Source organism: Magnolia sinica, chromosome 16 (assembly GCF_029962835.1).
Source record: "Magnolia sinica isolate HGM2019 chromosome 16, MsV1, whole genome shotgun sequence".
In the NCBI taxonomy this organism is placed as follows: domain Eukaryota; kingdom Viridiplantae; phylum Streptophyta; class Magnoliopsida; order Magnoliales; family Magnoliaceae; genus Magnolia; species Magnolia sinica.
Genome location: NC_080588.1, coordinates 61,481,817 through 61,499,207, shown reverse-complemented (window position 1 = coordinate 61,499,207; position 17,391 = coordinate 61,481,817). Strand labels below are relative to the sequence as shown.

The 17,391-nt window shown below is 40.5% G+C and overlaps 2 protein-coding genes across 4 annotated transcripts in view; one reads left to right on the top strand and one right to left on the bottom strand.

Moving 5' to 3' along the window:
• The window catches only part of LOC131228601 (uncharacterized), a 34,886-nt gene extending 29,197 nt beyond the window's left edge, over positions 1 to 5,689 (top strand). For all 3 annotated transcript variants that reach the window (XM_058224368.1, XM_058224367.1, XM_058224369.1), the window contains 2 exons: positions 4,209 to 4,375; positions 5,215 to 5,689. In XM_058224368.1, coding sequence (XP_058080351.1) covers positions 4,209 to 4,375; positions 5,215 to 5,492 — 445 coding nt within the window. In that variant the 3' untranslated portion in view covers positions 5,493 to 5,689. The remainder of the gene's footprint in view (positions 1 to 4,208; positions 4,376 to 5,214) is intronic.
• Positions 5,690 to 7,881: 2,192 nt separating this feature from the next.
• On the bottom strand, positions 7,882 to 16,064 carry LOC131229132 (elongation factor 1-delta-like). Its single transcript, XM_058225006.1, has 8 exons — positions 16,015 to 16,064; positions 12,301 to 12,410; positions 11,958 to 12,074; positions 11,787 to 11,880; positions 10,649 to 10,778; positions 10,348 to 10,461; positions 9,649 to 9,810; positions 7,882 to 8,098 (listed from the first exon to the last, which is right to left on the bottom strand). Coding segments are annotated over exons 2-8 (705 nt in total). The 5' UTR covers positions 12,387 to 12,410; positions 16,015 to 16,064; the 3' UTR covers positions 7,882 to 8,096.
• Positions 16,065 to 17,391: the final 1,327 nt, after the last annotated feature.

Genomic DNA, 17,391 nt, shown 5'->3' with positions numbered 1-17,391 from the left:
GTGCCGATATGGATATGATACGGCCATATTGGCCGATACGATATTGATATTCATATCTATGACCTGATCAGATTTTCAATATGAACTCAACTTGTTTTTATATCCCCCACCAGAATCCGACCCAAGCCAGCTTGAATTTATGGATTTTGGTAATGAAACTTGATGAAAAACTGTTGATGAAGAGCAAACTATTCTAGATCAAAATGGGGTTGGATCCAAGGTATTCTGTAACAGCGGCCACAACGGCCACCTCCATTACCTTTACGATACAGGGTGCAATGGTTGTTATAGTTTTTTTTTTAAATTTTAATCAGAAGAAATCCCAAAAACCTGTATCGACCCCATAATGGACCATTACGACCTTTATGGGGGCGTAATGGGCCATTATGGGGGTTGTAATGGCCTTTACAAGTTATTTCTTCTGCAACGGCCGTTACGGCCTTTACAACCCCGTAATGTGTAATGGTTGCCACCGCTACCTTTACGTAATGGCCTTTACGGCCCTGTAACAGCATTTACGGCACATCATGGTCTGATTAGATCAGGTTATGACAACCCAAAATGGATATGAACTTAAATCAGGTTATAAAAATCAAGCCCAAACCCAACCTGACTGATGCAAATGAGAAAGTAGACAGAGGAGATTCAGGCATAGATCCAAGCCTCATTCTTGGAAGGAAATAGGCCCAAATTGATCCCAAACAGTGGAGAACTTTGATCCAGCAGCAGCTGTTGTAATGGCAGCAAGGGGCTCCAAACTTGATTTGGTGGCTAAAAAGGGCTGAGATTATTCTGACATCAGCCATATTACTGAAGTCAGCATTACATCAGGGTTTTCTTCAAGGTGATGAGTGCATATGTTTTAGGAGCTTTGGAGGCTTTCTATTGGTTTGAACATGGACCCCACTTGTTTCTTTTTTAGAGGCTTCCTGAAGATTAGTATTCAAGTCATGTTTGGAGTCTTGGCCTTTTAGTCTTAGCAGCTGAGTTTATCCAGTCAAGGGTTGAGATCAACTCAGCCGCAAGTAGTTTCTAGGGTTTTTTTTTTTCCAGAACTTAGTTGCACGATCCTTCCAACCAGGTGTGCCGCTCCCTCCTCAATTTGAGCTTTGGATTCACCCTCCTGCTTCCTACCTGTTCATACTTGCTAACATTTTGAAACTGAGGCTTACACACTCCCACACCCGAATATGTTGCTGCTTCATGCTTTGTGCAACTATAGTTTAGGGCATATAAGAGGCCTACTATTCCTTGGGTCCTTACTCTTGCCCGGGTGGTAGACTCTCAGAAGTTTCAACTCCCGGTCAAGGGTTCGAGTACCCATAGGTGGTGAAATTCCACCAGCGTGTGTGGGGTGTGTGTGTGCATGTGTTAAAAAAAAAGGCCTACTATTCCAGCCTCAAGTAGGTTTTATGGAACCATTACCATATTTGCTACTTTCTTTGGGAAGTGTGTGAACATTTGGGGGATTTGTTTCTGTTGAAACCCTTCTTTATGGATTAAATTGAGGACTTCTTTCCATCTTGTGTTATTAGTAGAACCGGGTACATTGAAAGCTAGTTGATTGCTGGAGGAGTTGTGATTTTACTGCTGGAAATTGTCACCAATATGCTAAGTTCTAGCATGGTTACTGGAAACTACATGTTACTGCTGATTTTGTGGATTAATCTTATGGAACAGTACATTTGTAGTGCAAATCGGGTTGTGGACCCATCCTATGCCTGGGTCTGAGATCAGTATTGATCAGGAGTCAGAACCCTGGACTGACCTCCATCACAGACCAACCCCAGTTAAAGTTTGGTTGGGCAAGTTGGGTCCAGCTTGAGCTGGGCCTAAATAGTGGGACTATGACTTACACCATGTGGCCCACACAGTACGTCATTCAAAGGTCACCTACTAAAATTACATGGGTGATTGTATGGGAGCATTAATGGAAGTGACCTTGCACAAGGCAAGACAAGAATTTGGCAAATGGAGAGGGAAGATGAAACCTTTTGAGATGGAAGGAGACGCGAGTAACCGAAATAAAGAACTCCCTTTCCGTTCTTTTAACTATATTCCAAGTCCCAATTACCCTTTTTTGGTGGATATGAAATACTATTAGAACAAAAGAAGAATTACTTACACAGGAACAAATTCCCGAAACTAAGATCTAGGTGCCAACCACCTTCTGTGGCTAGGGTGCACAACATTAGCTGCACTCACAATCAAGGAAAACAAAGTGTGTAACCTTGCTCTTACCCAACAGGGGCCAACAGGGGCAATATGTTGTGTGACACCCTCCACTACCAAATCACTTGAAATTTGGAAAAATCAAGGGTATCATGAAAATTGGAAGTTTGAAATACTTAAAGAGACCTCTTCTGGTTTGAAAAACCTCTTGTGACTCTTCTTTTCAATTATAAATGATGGAAGTGGTAAAGTGATGTAGACTAGCAAAACGGGGTTAGCTACACGAATCTTGATCCGTCATTACACTATCACGGATCATCTTCTTAATTAAACCATGAGGCATCGAATCTTTTCTTACTACCTTCACTCATGTCCTTTTGGGCTTTCTCCTTGCCCTTTTGGAGCTTTCAACTTCAACTAACTTACTACAGCTCGTTCGATCAGTTCTTGGTCTCCGTTGCACATGGCCAAACCATCTAAGTCTACCTTCCCTCAATCTTGGTACTTATTGGCGTTACTTGTAAGTTCTTCTGAATGCATTCATTTCTAATTCTATCTTTCCTCATCTTGCCACTCATCCATCTCAACATCCTCATTGAGTCACACATCCTACGAACATAGCGTTCCTTGATCCCCAACATTCTATTCATAACATATGGTCGGTCTTTGTAGATACCGCATAAAGTCTAGAGGTACATCTCCACTTCATCCACCCGATTATAATTCTATGAGCAATATCCCTCTCAATCTCTCACTCTCATGAATTATTGACAAGTGGTCATTTGGGGTATTTCTATGCCTTCAATCTTAACTAATTACTCAATTTTACTCCTATTGTTACTAAAATTGCATTTCATATACTATTTTATTCTGACTTATTCTAAGGGATCCCTCCATAGCTATAGCTTTGCACTTGTCCCCTACCTCATCTCGTCCATCAATACTATGCCATATTCAAACAACATACACCACCGGATCTCTTCTTGCAATGCCTTGTTAACTCTTCCATAACCAATGTAAAAAGATACAAGGTCAATGCCAACCTCTAGTGTAAGCCTACAATAATTTGAAATTCATGTCTCTCCATTAGTGGTCCACACATTTGTTACCACTTCTTTGTATATATCTAATCATGTTTGTATATCCTCTTGAGATTCCTTTCTTTCTCAACACCCATCAAATTAACTATAGGGATCCTATCATATGCTTTCTCGAAGTCAATAAAGACCATGTGGGGATCCTACCTTCTCCCCCTATATTTCTCCATCAGCTGTCTAACTACGAAAAATTGCCTCAATGGTTGACCTTCCCAGCTTAAATCTACACTGATTTTTGATACATTCATCCCATGCCTTGATCTTTGCTCAGTAACTCTTCCCAAATTTTCATAGTATGACTCATAAATTAATTCTGCGATAGTTTGTGTGGCTCTGTCTCCTTTATTCTTGTAAATAAGTGCCTGGTTTTTTTTTTCCCTCCATTGGTCTGCCATTTCTTTAAAAAAAACTTCAGTCGTACAATCTTGTTGAACAATTTTATCAACCAAATAAACCAATGTCTCTCATGCGCTTCCAAACCTCTATTGGTATACCATCTGGTCCTAGGGTGTTTCTTATCTGCATCTTTCTCAAAGCTTGTTTCAAGGATTTGCAAATTCTTTTTTATAACTTTCCCTCCCTCACGTTGGCCGAACCATCCAATTTATAAGATCATGATTGAATGGTTAAAATGATCTGATCATGAGTCATGACTGAAGAGTTAAAATGATCCGATGGACGATAGCTATGTTTTGGTGCACGGGCAAACTGGATGAGCAGTCTATATGCTTGAAAGGAGGGCCCCTTTTTGGAGTGGTTGGGCTGAACCAGCAACACAGTTTTCATTAGAACATCATATTAGTTTGTTTGGATAATTGTGCTGTATCTTTCAAAACTCTTTGCTTCTCTTGGCTTTTTTCTGTTATCGAGCTTAATTTTGAATCAGCAGTTAATGCAATTACATTTTATAATTTATATTATTTTCTACCATTGTTGCAGGTATTCATTTAGAACAGCAAAAAGCATCCTAAAACATTCTCATATCCAAAGGTCAGATGATGATTCTTATGCAGAATATATGGGAGGGATCAGAAGGTCAAAAACTGGGTCGCTTAGGTCTCGAACCAGACCGTTTAAATTGGCTTCCTGCACTTCTCCTGTTCAAGGTTTGCATGAACCTCAGATTCCTATTAAGCAAAAAAATAGCAAATTTGCTGCTAATGTTATTTAATCTAGGAATGACATAATCCTTAACCCAATACAAGGGACGCCCAAAGATCCAGAACATTGGCCTGTTGGGTGCCTGTGTAACCCAGAATCTCCCAGATTGGAAGATCCTATCCATCGATATTGGTCATTTTCCCGTTGAGTGTGGAGCTTCACTGTATTTCTAACCACCTGTTTTTTTCTGGCCACAAATTAAAAGGTTGGGGTTGTGCTATACAGAAAAATTTCTTGGGCATGGTCCATGCACATTGGGGCCCAACAGATCAATGGACTGGATCATTGAATAATCGACCTACTTGTACAAAATGAAGCCCTTGGCAGCATACTGCATATGCATGCCATTGGTCGGGGTCAAAGGATCATTTAATTCCTCTATTTAATCAGGTATTCTGTTCTAATTAGATTGTTATAGTCCCTCTTTTTCTTCTTCTTCTATTTTTTTTTCAAATTTTTTTTTTTTTATTTAGTACAAATTCCCAATTCATTACAAATGCCATTGATTTATCTCCCCAATCATGGATGAACCATGAGCAAAAGATCTCCCAAATTGGAAGATACTAGCCATCAACAATGCAAAAGGTTAATACTCCAAGCAAAGAGATTTTTTGGCATGGTTTATCCATACAGATTCGATAAGCTAAGCCATCAATGGGCCGCACATGTACACATAAGGGTACCAAACATGGAAGTTCCCTTGGCCTCTTTTCTTTTCTTTCTTCTCAAATAATAGATGATTTTCTTCATTTTGCTTCTGTTCCTTTGGATGGAAATCTTGCAGGTTTGACTAAGACACCACCCCACCAGCCATCAGGTACAGATACATACTATTCAACCTTCCACAACACTCCTGAGAGGAAAAGATTCTCAAAGGAAGAGTGGGAGACATTCACTAGAGACTCCACAAGGAAGGCCCTGGAAGGCTTGGTCTCATCTCCTGACTTCACTCAGTGGGCCGTAGCCAATGCTGATAGGATCACTTTAACTCCCACTGATGACAGTAAAACTAAGCCACAGCAGCAGCGATGGCTCCGTTGGTTTCAGGCAAATTGGCTTTGAGCCTGTGACTTCAAAGGAATGTGGATGGAAATGTCAGAACAGCATAGAAAGCTAGGGTGAGCATAGAGCTGGTGCGAGGATTGTTGTGTTGTAAAATGTGATACAGATTCCATACATGAGTTTTGGAATTTGGCCTTTCTAATGTACTGATCAGATGTTTTGAGATTCATTATAAGAGGATGAAAATTTCTGTTTCAGCCGTTGATCAGATGGGTTGAATGCCTGGCAAATATTTTCTGCTTGGAAGAGATCCTGATCCTCAGTAATCATAGGATCCTTTTACCCAAGGTTTGGATGGTATATAAACTCACATTTTCAATTCTAAGGGAGGGCAACTGTGGCTCAGTAATCCAGGATTTTGGTCTGTTGGGTCCTACTGTGGATTGATTGTGTTCCAAATCAATCTCATGTAGAAGAGGCTGGATCCATTACGTGCATGATATCCAATCCGTCCATCATGTGCTTTTTTGGCTTGGGCCTCCAACAATCAGGCTAATCCAAAGGAAGGCCACAATGTGATTCAGAGGTTTTAGGCATGGTTTAGCCTCTGATTGATTTTTGGAATGGCTTGATTCACAGGCTAGGATAGCCCTGTACAGGAGATTCTTATGGTTGAGTCTCTTGCGAATACGGGCTAGGATATGGCTGCTTAAACGTGCTTTTCAAGGTGTTGATAAAAAGCAAAAAGAGCCCAGCCCTTTTAAGCAACTGATAACGGTGCATCTTTCCCATGCCACCTGTATAGGAAAATATAGTACCGTGAAAGTGATAGATGAGCCCGAGCCATGAAGATCACTCCAGAATTGGGCTATCTGCTCTCTAGGTAGGCCACAATTTTATGTTGAGTTAAGAGTTGGTTATCCATTGATTACAATCGTGTGGTGCACATGGCTCCGAACTGACTTGATATTTTTGTGCCAGGTGATCTTCATGGTGAAGAAGCCTCGAAATATGGACTAAGTTGCTGTACCTAGCAGTAATCAGGCAAATACCATTTATCCAAATTCCAAAGAGGATGCGAAATTGCCTGTAATCAAGCATTACAAGAACAATGAATCCTTGTTTTTCACCATTGACTTCAAATGAAGAAGATACAATTCTCAGGTGGACCATACCATAGTAAACAGTGGTTATTGGCCATTAACGGGCAACAAAAGTTTTTGATCAAGCTAATACTTTTTTTTTCCCTTATCGGCCCTATGAAGTTTTTATGGTAGGGCTTTTTAATCACCACTGTTTTCTATGCTATGGTCCACCTAAGATTTAGATCTTCATCTTTGGGGCTCATGCCCTAAAATTGATCTGTGTAAACGGATGTAAGGGCCACAGTCTTGGGTGAGAACCCCAGCTGACTCTTTTTTTTTTTTTTTTGCACCATATGCCAGCGTTAGTTCTGTGCAATCCACTATACTGGCATTTTCATAACATGGTTTAAAAAAATTCTTTCAAGTAGTCATATCACCCTGCATTGGCACTGTTTTGGGCTGACACAGGCTGCTACAGCAGAATCATTTCATGGATTTGGGACAATTCAAACAGCAGTATAAAAAGGCAGAACGTGTGATGTCAACCAAACCACTCAGAGAAATTGAAATCTCTGGTGGACCACATCAGAGGAAACAGTGGTGATTGACCATTAAAAACTTTTACATTGGCCACAAGTTTTGGATCAGTTGATATTTGCGTTTTCTTTCATCCAGGTCTGTGATCTCATCGAGAGGTTGGTAGGCAAACAACCATTAAGGTAGGCCCTTAGAAAATTTTAATGGTGAACATTCAACAACCACTGTTTCCTTTGGTGTGAAACTCCCGGAGATTCGATCTACTTCAATTTTGGGCCCGTACATGGACAGCATGGATATACAACACACATCAGGGTGGGCCCCCATGGTCACAGATTCTATGCTTTGCAAGGACCCATCTTTGATAAACAAATCAAATATAGCCATGTCACGGCCTCACCAAGTAGGTGTTTCCCCTGGCTTACTGTTCCTTTTTTGGAAGGGGAACCCATGATGAGCAACTTACCTTAAAAATACCATTTGAAAGGGGTTTCAACACACCTCTTCCCAAAGACAGCAACAGCGTTGGCTAATTTGTCATTTTGAAGCCCAAAAGAGAAAGGAAAAAAAAACCACGAACAGGAGCTTCTTTCATGTGGGGTTTATTGGAAAGAAGGGGCTTCTTTGAAAATCCTACTAAGAGTATGAATTAATGATAAAATAATAATAATAATACTGACTTAATTTTATTTTTTTTAAAGAAGAGGTGAAATCTACTTCTAGCAGCCACAAAGACCTAGCATGGTTAATACAAAGCTAAATTCTTTATGTTGTGACCCAAACACACTGGTAGTTGTCCCATTTCACATTCCATAAGACTGAGCACCAAAAAGATAAACCTCTTCAAAACTCAATTTAAATATGTAGCATAAACTTGAAACATTCTCAATATAAATGGAGTCCTAACTTTCCCCATATGAGTTCCTTAAAAATAGATTAAGAAAAACAGAACACCATTTAAGGCACACAAACTCCCGGCAGATAATCACCTAAACCGTCTGGCAGCAGCCTCATTTTCCACCAATTGTTAACACATCCGCACCTCTGCACAAGATTCACAAGATCATACATCAAGTATGAGAATCAAATGCCTCAAAAAAAAAAATCACAAACAATACAAGATCAAGTAATAAATTCAATGAGTGATAAGACTGCAGTGGGAATGAGATAAGAGCGTAACTAGTTTTCCTCATGAGCAGAAAGGGAGTAATTGAAATGTATGACAGCCTTACTGGTTTTGGGTCACAGGGATAAGTAGTGAACAGAGAAAGACAGGGAGCAATTGAGATATATGAACTGGTTTGGGGTCACAAGGGATAAGTAGTGACCATAGAAACCAGCTCAGATATCATCATCATTTTCTTTTAAGAAATCTCGGATATCATCATCATTATCTAAGTCTCATCCAAATTAACCGGGGTCAGCTACAAAATCTTGTTCAGTTCAGATTCATGATGGAAATTGTGGCATAAGTTGACAATGGCTGTCAACCCGATGCAACCCTCTCTGGGCTGGGACCGACAATGAGAGCACAAAACTCCCATAGGCTTTACATAGGTTGATTACAATCAAGCGGCTATCTAATAGATTAGTACATAGGTTGGTTATAATCAACTAGTCATTTTCGCATATCCCAAACCAAAATTTTTATCATCAGTTCATATTTCATACCAGGTGAAACCATACCAATCAAGTCAAATTCAATTCTCAAAGAAGCAAGGTAAAAAAAAAATGCAAAGCAATGTCTTTGAGAACATTAGGCTGCTGCAAGAAAAAGGGCGAGTGGGCTTTTATTCCAAAGATCAAGGAGCATCTTTCATACTCGCATGACTGCAAGAGTAATAGATCAATCATGAAGTTGGTGAAGATAGTTTTCACAAAACTAAACTGCCAAATTTCAGTAATCACATCATCCAAAACAAGATGCTTGCCCACACAGAATTAAGGAAAATCCCATCTAATGCCACCATCCGCCCACATGGCACACAGTGCCACTTCCTATTTGAACAGAATATTTTGGGACACAAAACAAACTTGACATCTATCCAACAAACAGAAAAATCTAAATTGGTTGTTCAAGAGAAATTAAAAAATCATTCTTGAACAGAGAATCGAATTTTTTCACTTTTTTTTTTTTTGAAAAATGACAATTTCATTAATACACAACAACCAGCAACAACAAGAAGACAACTGTGGAAGCTGGCCCTATTGTCACTCCAGAACAAGGCATGTTCAGAACCAAAAAGAAATACCCAACAGCATATAAAAAATGGCTCTTTCACTAGGCCCATCATCTGAACCTGGCAAGTTCCATTCCCCTCTCATCAATGCAAGAGAGGTTGCTAAGCATTCAGGTAGGTCAATGACCCAACCGAGCACCATGGATGTGAAAGGGTAACCTTCAGGATGACTCCCAATCATAGTCCATAATGAAATAATATTAACAATAAAAGACAAGATAATGTTGAAAAGTCACGTCTTGGACAAACAAAGAGATGCAACAAGTAAAGACGAGCGGGCAGCTTTGATTTGAAGATGGATAAATATAATTGTGTGGGAAAGATGAAAACTCAGGCAAATAAATGGATACTTACAGATCTTGTTGAAGGCCACAATATCACAGCTCTGAATGTACTCATTTGCTGGTTCAGAAGTAAGATGATCCTCGATGAGGTTATCAACAGATACCAAGTCATCCACGATGGTCATCATAATCTGCAACTTTTTAATACCATAGCCAACTGGTACAAGCTTGGCTGCACATGACCAATACAGTTAGCCCACATGCAGAAAACAAGATTTTTTAAGGCAATTTGAACCATTCCCAAGTAATGTATGAAACAAGGACAAATAGAGTTTTGCCAAGTCAAAGGACATCCAGACGCACATAACCGCATCACATGCATACCAATCAAGCTAGTGCAGGGGACCCAAACTGACAATATCAGGTGGGCCCCACCATGTGGATGGCATGACCAAAAAAATCCAGGTCCACTCGTCAGGCAGGCCACACGCCCGTTAAATGTGAACCACAAGCAAATTCTTGACACTACATGCTTTCGTACATGAGATTACTTGACCAGCCTAAATTTTAGGCCATGTCATCCACAAGGTCACAATATGCATGGTTTAGAGTGGCCGTGTGGAAAGAGACGCATGTAAGCCTGGCACAACTCACCAAAACATCCTCGATGGTCATATTATATAAAAATTACAGCATAAAGATGGCAAAGAAATGAATTGCCCAGTCGGTTATGTACTAGCAAAGGCGTAGATAAGGGGGAAGGACATACAAGCTCCCCAAAACAAGCCCTCCATTTGAACACTTCTCACTGACTCTTCAAGCTTTTGCATGTCTGTCTCATCGTCCCAAGGTTTCACATCCAACAATACTGATGACTTTCCAGCTGATGATGACACACCCAAAAAAAAAAAAAAATCATATTTTACAACAAAGATTAAGTAATGAAAAATTAGGCAAATGAATCTCATAATTAGTGAGATCTCCTTTTGAGGAAAAATGCATGTCTATTTTTTGGATTCTTCTCACGAAATTAACATTTACACCTATAAGTGAATGTAAGGACAACTCACATTCTTTCTTCTTTCCAGAAGCCTTGACAGCTGCTGCACGTTCTTCAGCTGCTTTCTTTTCCTCCTCTGTCTCTTCACCAAACAAATCCACGTCGTCATCGTCGTCATCGTCGTCATCCTCTGCAGGGGGCTGAAAACCCAGGTTCCATTTCGTGAGTGAGATTGTTTCATTACTAGGTCTGGTGAGCCTTTATGCACCGTGAAGGAACCCCAAATCCAATCACTGAATGGTGAAACAAAACAACCTCCATGGTCTTGTGTTTCTCTAACCGTCTTTATAATAGGATTTGGAAGTACAGCCAAATCAACATTTTGTTGAGAACTTGTTGTGGGGAAATCTCATTTTGAAATTTCCAAGCATTTAGGTGGGACAAGAAAGGAAACCATTTGGGTGATCCTATTTTCAAATTTTCAAGCATTTAGATGGCACAAGAAATGAAACCAAAATGGGAGGAGGGCAATCCTATTTTCAAATTTCCAAGCATTTACGTGGCACAAGAAATGAAGCCAATATGGGAGGATTCCGCTAGTCTACCAAGGCATTCGATAATGGTAATAGTGGCTACAACAGCCAGCCTTATGGCCATTACAGCCCAGTAATAGTCAAGGAAGAAACTATACCAGTCTGTTATGGACTGGTATCAGACTGTTACTGGCCCATAATGAAGAAATGAAACCAAAATGGGAGGATTGCGCTTGTCCGCCAAAGCATTCAAGAACGGTAATGGTGGGGCCATAATGGTCAGCCCTATGGCCATTATGAAATGGGCCATCACAGCTCTGTAAATGGTCAAGGAGGAAGCTATATCGGTCTGTTATGGACCTGTATCAGCCTGTTGATATGTTATGGCCTTCCCATGCCTGTTACGGGCCATTTTGTCAGAATAGCCGTGATTACCCTGAATTGCATAACAGGTCCCACAATTACTATAATGCAACAGCCATTACCATGTTTTCCGCAATCAAAATTGGCATTTCTGCACTCAAAATTAACATATCATTCATTTTATTACACTAGCTGAAATTAAGAAAATATGATATTGTTGTGAAGCATTCTTCCAAACTCATTTCCCAAGGTGTCATTCTGAAGTGTGAACTGTAACAATCAAAACAAATATACAAAATATTGATATTGTACCTTAGTGTCAGACACGGGAGGAGAAACAGGGGCCTCCTCACATGCAAGAACAGATCCCTCTATTGTGACACCCACACCTTCTCCAGACACACCACTGCACATTGAGAAGTCAGAAAACAGTAGTGATATGAGGCATGAATTGGCAAGGGAAGTTTTTGCTTCAGCACTTACGAAATCCTTAGAAGCGCATTGATGTGGTTATACCACCGGCACACATTAACATAGTTTGATGATGGTGCTTTTGGAAACGCTGCATAGACAGTAATATCATCCTTCGAAGCTTGGTATCTGAAATTAACCATATGAAGATAACTACATCAGAAGGATGCACAAAGGAACAACACAAAAGAATGAAAAAAGGTAAAGAACAGGTATGTCAAGAGCCAAGCACAGGACAAGCAAAGCGAAAACTTTGAGGTCAGACATGAAATGGCCAGATTGACAAACTCAAAATACAAGCCAAAACCAATCAAGACCTAACATGTTGACAGCCTCGCTTAAAAAGGAAAATTACCCAGTAATGTAACTGCGAGTGAGAAGATAGTCATTAAGTTTCTGAATGCCGGCATCTGAGCTGAGGCTGGAGAGTGTGACTGCCATTGCTAGAAAAATGTGGCAGATCTCCTGGAGTCATGAAGAAACACACAGATTCAGGGAAAAGGTAAGCTACTAAGTTGAAGCTTTGTTGTCTTGTGGACAAGAAGTTTCAAGTAAGCACAATGTTGATGCTTCAGTTACCAATTGATCAAATTGTAACTAAAATAAATATATACACATATGCCCTAAAAACGTGCACAAGGACAACTAGAGGCCCGTGCAAAGTTAGCTAAGATTGACACCTGAAATGCTTCCATTAACTTCTAAATGACTATGACCCAGTAACTTTCCAGTTGAATCAGCACAGTTGGGAACAATTTCAAGAAATCAAATGCAAATAATGCTTGAACCCATGAAATGCCCATTAAAAGCACCCAAGTTCAATAATGAACAGTGGGAGTGAAATGGCATTCAACCAACAGGTCCGTCCAGAGACTCCTGCCGAAAACTGTTTGAAGAGACACAAAACCATCATTTTAAAATCTCCATTAAACAGCTTACAGAATATTCCACAATGCCTTTGAAAAGAACTTGTGGGTTTCTACAAGAGAATGGAAGTTCTCTATTTCAAACTGAAGCTAGAAAAAAGACCCAAGATACTGGTAAAGTAAGGAAGAACAGGGTGGTCAAAGAGAGGATTTTTGACAACCTTCCCATTACATCTTATGGGGTCTTAGTGGTTTCTGAATGAGACTCACAGGAGACAGAAAATGTTATGATACACCCCAGCCCAGTTGGAACTAGTTCTATCTGCTCTGGTTTCAGAGAATAACTCTGGTGACTCATCACCAAAACCTACTGGGATAGGGCCTATTGAAAACTATAGTTTTGTTCAGTCTAGCCCATTTGCCACCCTAGCCAAAGTATGGTGACAGATGCAACAGCCCCATTTGAATAATCTAAGCTCTCTAAAACAAGGAATTGTGCAATACTATGCATGAGAGTTCAAAAACTATGCTTGCATTTTCAGTTCGTACAAGTGTAGCCTATGGTTCATTGATCCAAGCCATTGATATGATGGACGACATAGATGGTCCATGCACTGACAATGGCCCAGATTTGAAAGCCCAATACTTTTTTAAGGTGCACCATTGCTGCAATCCCTTGGCCTTCTATTTTCTGAAGGCATAACAAAGTAATGGGATTTCCCATTTTGGGAGGCTTTTGGCGTACAGGCCATCCAGAGTGGGCCCAATTGCATCAACATATTAGATCACTGGATCATGGAGCATGCTCATATGAGCCTAAGTGGAAAGCCTGAGCACGCCATAGAAATGCTTGGACCAGCATTGTGCTAGAGAGAATTACCAGTCAGTTAAGATTGGGTATGTTCAAAGCTAAACTCATCAAACAATTAAAAAAAAAAAAAAACACAATCAAATGTCTCATCCACAGTAGCCTGGGTCTTTCAGTTTGTATAAATGGGCCCCACCGTTTATCCATCCAGACCACTAATATGGTCGGCACTGCTTCAGATGGCCCATACGCACAAAAAACTAGCAGATTAGAAATTCCAAACTGTTCAAATATGATGAGATCCAAAATTGAGAGTATAGTGATGGTCCCAAACCAACCCCAAAAGAAGCAATTCAACAACTAGGATCTTCCAAATCTGGCAGTATTTTGGCCATGATCAGTAGCCGCCACAATGAGATCTGATACACAGTAGCCTGGGGCTTTCAGTTTGTATAAATGGGGCCCACTGTACATCCATCCAGACCGTTGATATGGTTGGTACTGCTTTGGATGGCCCATAACACAAAAACTTAGGGCGTGTTTGGGCGGTGGGATTAGGTGGGCGTAAGTGGGAGTGGGTTTCGAAATCCCACTCTTCCAGGCGCCGGCTGTTTGGCGACGGACTCAAGGTGGAATTGATGGGATTTCTTGGATATTGTGCCGGCATTGAAGATGATCGACTTCAGAAGCACAGGATTGCAAAGGATTGGAGGGATGGAAGCAAATCCCACCCAATCCCGCCTCGAAAATCTTGCGCTGACCCAAGAAGCTTTCAACGGTGGATGATGGTGATGGGATGGCGATGCGATCAGGCTTCGAAGGAATGGAGGGTGTGGATGGAGCAGAAGAGGGGAAGAGTGAGGATGCGGCCTGCGGTGCGGCTTTTGAGCTCGAGAAGCAGATCTAGTAGGTTCTCCTCGTCGGACCAAGATGATGACGATGATGGTTCGTCTATGGATGATGATGATGATGATGATGATGATGCTGGGCAAGGGGAAGTACAAATGAGGAAGGCTAGGAGGAGAAGGAAGATGAGATCTATAAGCATAATTCGACGGCTGTGATTAGATGTATCGAGAGATGAGAGTCATGGCCTCTTCTCTTCTTCTCTTCCTTTGTTGCTGCTGCAATGAGAGAGAGAGAGAGAGAGAGAGAGAGAGAGAGAGAGAGAGAGAGAGAGAGAGAGAGAGAGTCAAGACAGACCGTGGGGAGTCATTTGATATTTTGGCAGTGTGATGGACCATTGTATATTTTCAGTTTTAACCGTCCAATAAACGTCCACCAATCCAAAAATCGTCCTTATAAAATAAGGCGTAGCTTTTGGTCCATGATACATCTGATCTTTGGAAATAATTGGAGGATCGACTTCAAGAAGCTTTCAACGGTGGATGTTTCTGTTCCTAGTATTTCATTTTGTGTGGCCCACCTGAGTTTTAAAGTCCTGACCGATTGTCAGATTTGAAAAAAGATGAACGGAGTGTCTTTGTCACGCCCATCTCTGTGGGCCCCACACAGCCCCAACAATTATATCTATATATAAATATTTATACACCACATTCGTTTTAAGTTTATATTCTACGTACGGTATGGGAGTTGTAGAAAACCTCCCATCCAATCATCCTATGGAATAGGAGTTAAAACGCAGCCATCTAAACCTCCCATCCAAACATCATGCGGAATAGGAGTTGTAAAAACCTTTCATTCCTATGCCATCCAAACACCATGGCACGGGAGCCAATGGAATTAGAAAACCCATGGTATTGAGACAATTATCTGACAAAGCCAATTATTACCTTTTTAAAAACCCATCCCACCTAATCCTACTGTCCAAACAGGCCCTTAGCAGACTGGAAATTCCTAACTGTTAAAATAGGCAGCGATGTAATATAAAGAGTACAACGATGGTCCCAAACAAATCCTAACAGAAGCAATTCAACGGCTAGGATCTTCCAAATCTGGCAGTATTTTAACCATGATCACTAGCGCCAACAACATAAATCTGATTAACCGACAAATCATAGGATCGGTCAACAGTAAGATCTAGAGAAAGATTCAATCTTTCCAAAGGACCAATTCCACGGACAGCAATGGACACAATCCAACGAACAAAAAAGGACCAAATCAATGCTAGGAACTTCCGAATCTGGCGGATTTTTTTGCCATGATCAATGGGGCCCACCACATGCATATGATTAACATACACATCAAAGAAGTTATCAAAATTAAGATCTAAGCAACAGACATTAAATCTTTCCAAAGATTTCCCAGCAACTTTAGTAATCAGTAAAGAATATAAATTCAACCAGCATCTTTTTCAAACAAAAACCTAACTAAAACATCAGATATTCAAAGGAGAGAGGGAGCTTTTCTGTTTGAAATATCAAAGAGAACTCACCAGTCGACGAGCACGAGAGAGGTTTTGATTCTAGGGTTTTGGCTGCTCTCCCTTCCAAGGACTACATATAGATACGAGAAATGCTCACATACAACCTTGTATGCGAACTTCATATACAACCATATTATTTTTCACTAATATGTAAACTCCAATGGAAAATCTGAGCCGTTGAAAAGGTGAATCGTTCTATAAAGAAATTTAGTACGAAAAATCGGAACAAATATCTTATCAGGTATACACAAAACTTTATTGAGTAAGACCATCGGATGTCCGTTGATTTCAAAAGTGTAGTATCTCTGATTGATTTAACTATCTGATTTTCAGTCCAATTAATGGCTACGATGCGAGCCACTTTTTGTACGGCTTGGATTTCACACATAAGGGAAATTTAGGCCGAAACGTAGTTTTGCGTGATGGTTCACTCACAACATTGAGATTGGCGAGGACGCGATTGCCCGACGCGGGTTTCGTGCGAAAGCCTTTCGCACGAGGTTACTGCTGGGATGCTAGGTGGGGCCCACCGTGATGTTTGGGATAAATCGATCCTAATCATCTTTTTTGAAAGATCATCACAGGGCATTCTACAAAAATATAGGCAAATCTAAAACTCAAGTGGGCCTTACGAGATGAAAATTTGGGACAGAGTTTCTTACCATTGAAATCTTATTGGGCTCCTCCTTAATGTTTATATACAATCCAAACCGTTTATAAAATCATTCCCACTGAGATGAAGTGATATCACAAGGAATTAACCTAATAATAAGCTTTTAAGGCTGCATGAATGTTTCAACGATGGTTACTAAATCTCCATCGGAGTTTTGGATCAACCTATCTTTAGTCGCATGCATGTGGTAAAATAGATGAATGAGATGGATCCTCACAAACATCAGGGTAAAACGGATAAATGAAAATTCTCACAAACATTACGGTGAGCCCCACCTAGCACTCCTTCCCGTGGAAGGCTTTCCTAAAAACCATGTAGGTTGTTGCCCACGGACGCTGCCAGCAGCCATACGTTATTGCCCACTAGACGGTGCTCCGTAGGTCCCACCATAATAATGTATGTGCTTAATCACGCCGTCCATCTATTTTTTCTAAATATTTTAGGGAAAGACACCAAAGATTAGGTATAGATAAATTCTAAGTGGACCACACCAAATAATAGTGATTGAATGTCATCATTAAAAACTTATTAAGGGCCATGGTGATGTTTATTGGCTATTCAACCTGTTGATTAGGTAATAAAAGTTTGCATGAAGGGAAAATACAAATATCAGCTTCATACAAAATGTTTCTAACTCCAGGGGTTTTCAATGATAAGCGTTCAATCACCACGGTTTCTTATGGTGTGGTTCACATGAGATTTCGATCCACGTT

Excerpts from the sequence above, each read along its gene's own strand:
- LOC131229132 (XM_058225006.1), bottom strand. The coding sequence starts at position 12,386 with ATGGCAGTCACACTCTCCAGCCTCAGCTCAGATGCCGGCATTCAGAAA. Across the intron at positions 12,075-12,300 it reads ACTCGCAGTTACATTACTGG|ATACCAAGCTTCGAAGGATG; the intron begins GTAATTTTCCTT and ends GGTTAATTTCAG. Across the intron at positions 11,881-11,957 it reads AATGCGCTTCTAAGGATTTC|TGGTGTGTCTGGAGAAGGTG; the intron begins GTAAGTGCTGAA and ends CTCAATGTGCAG.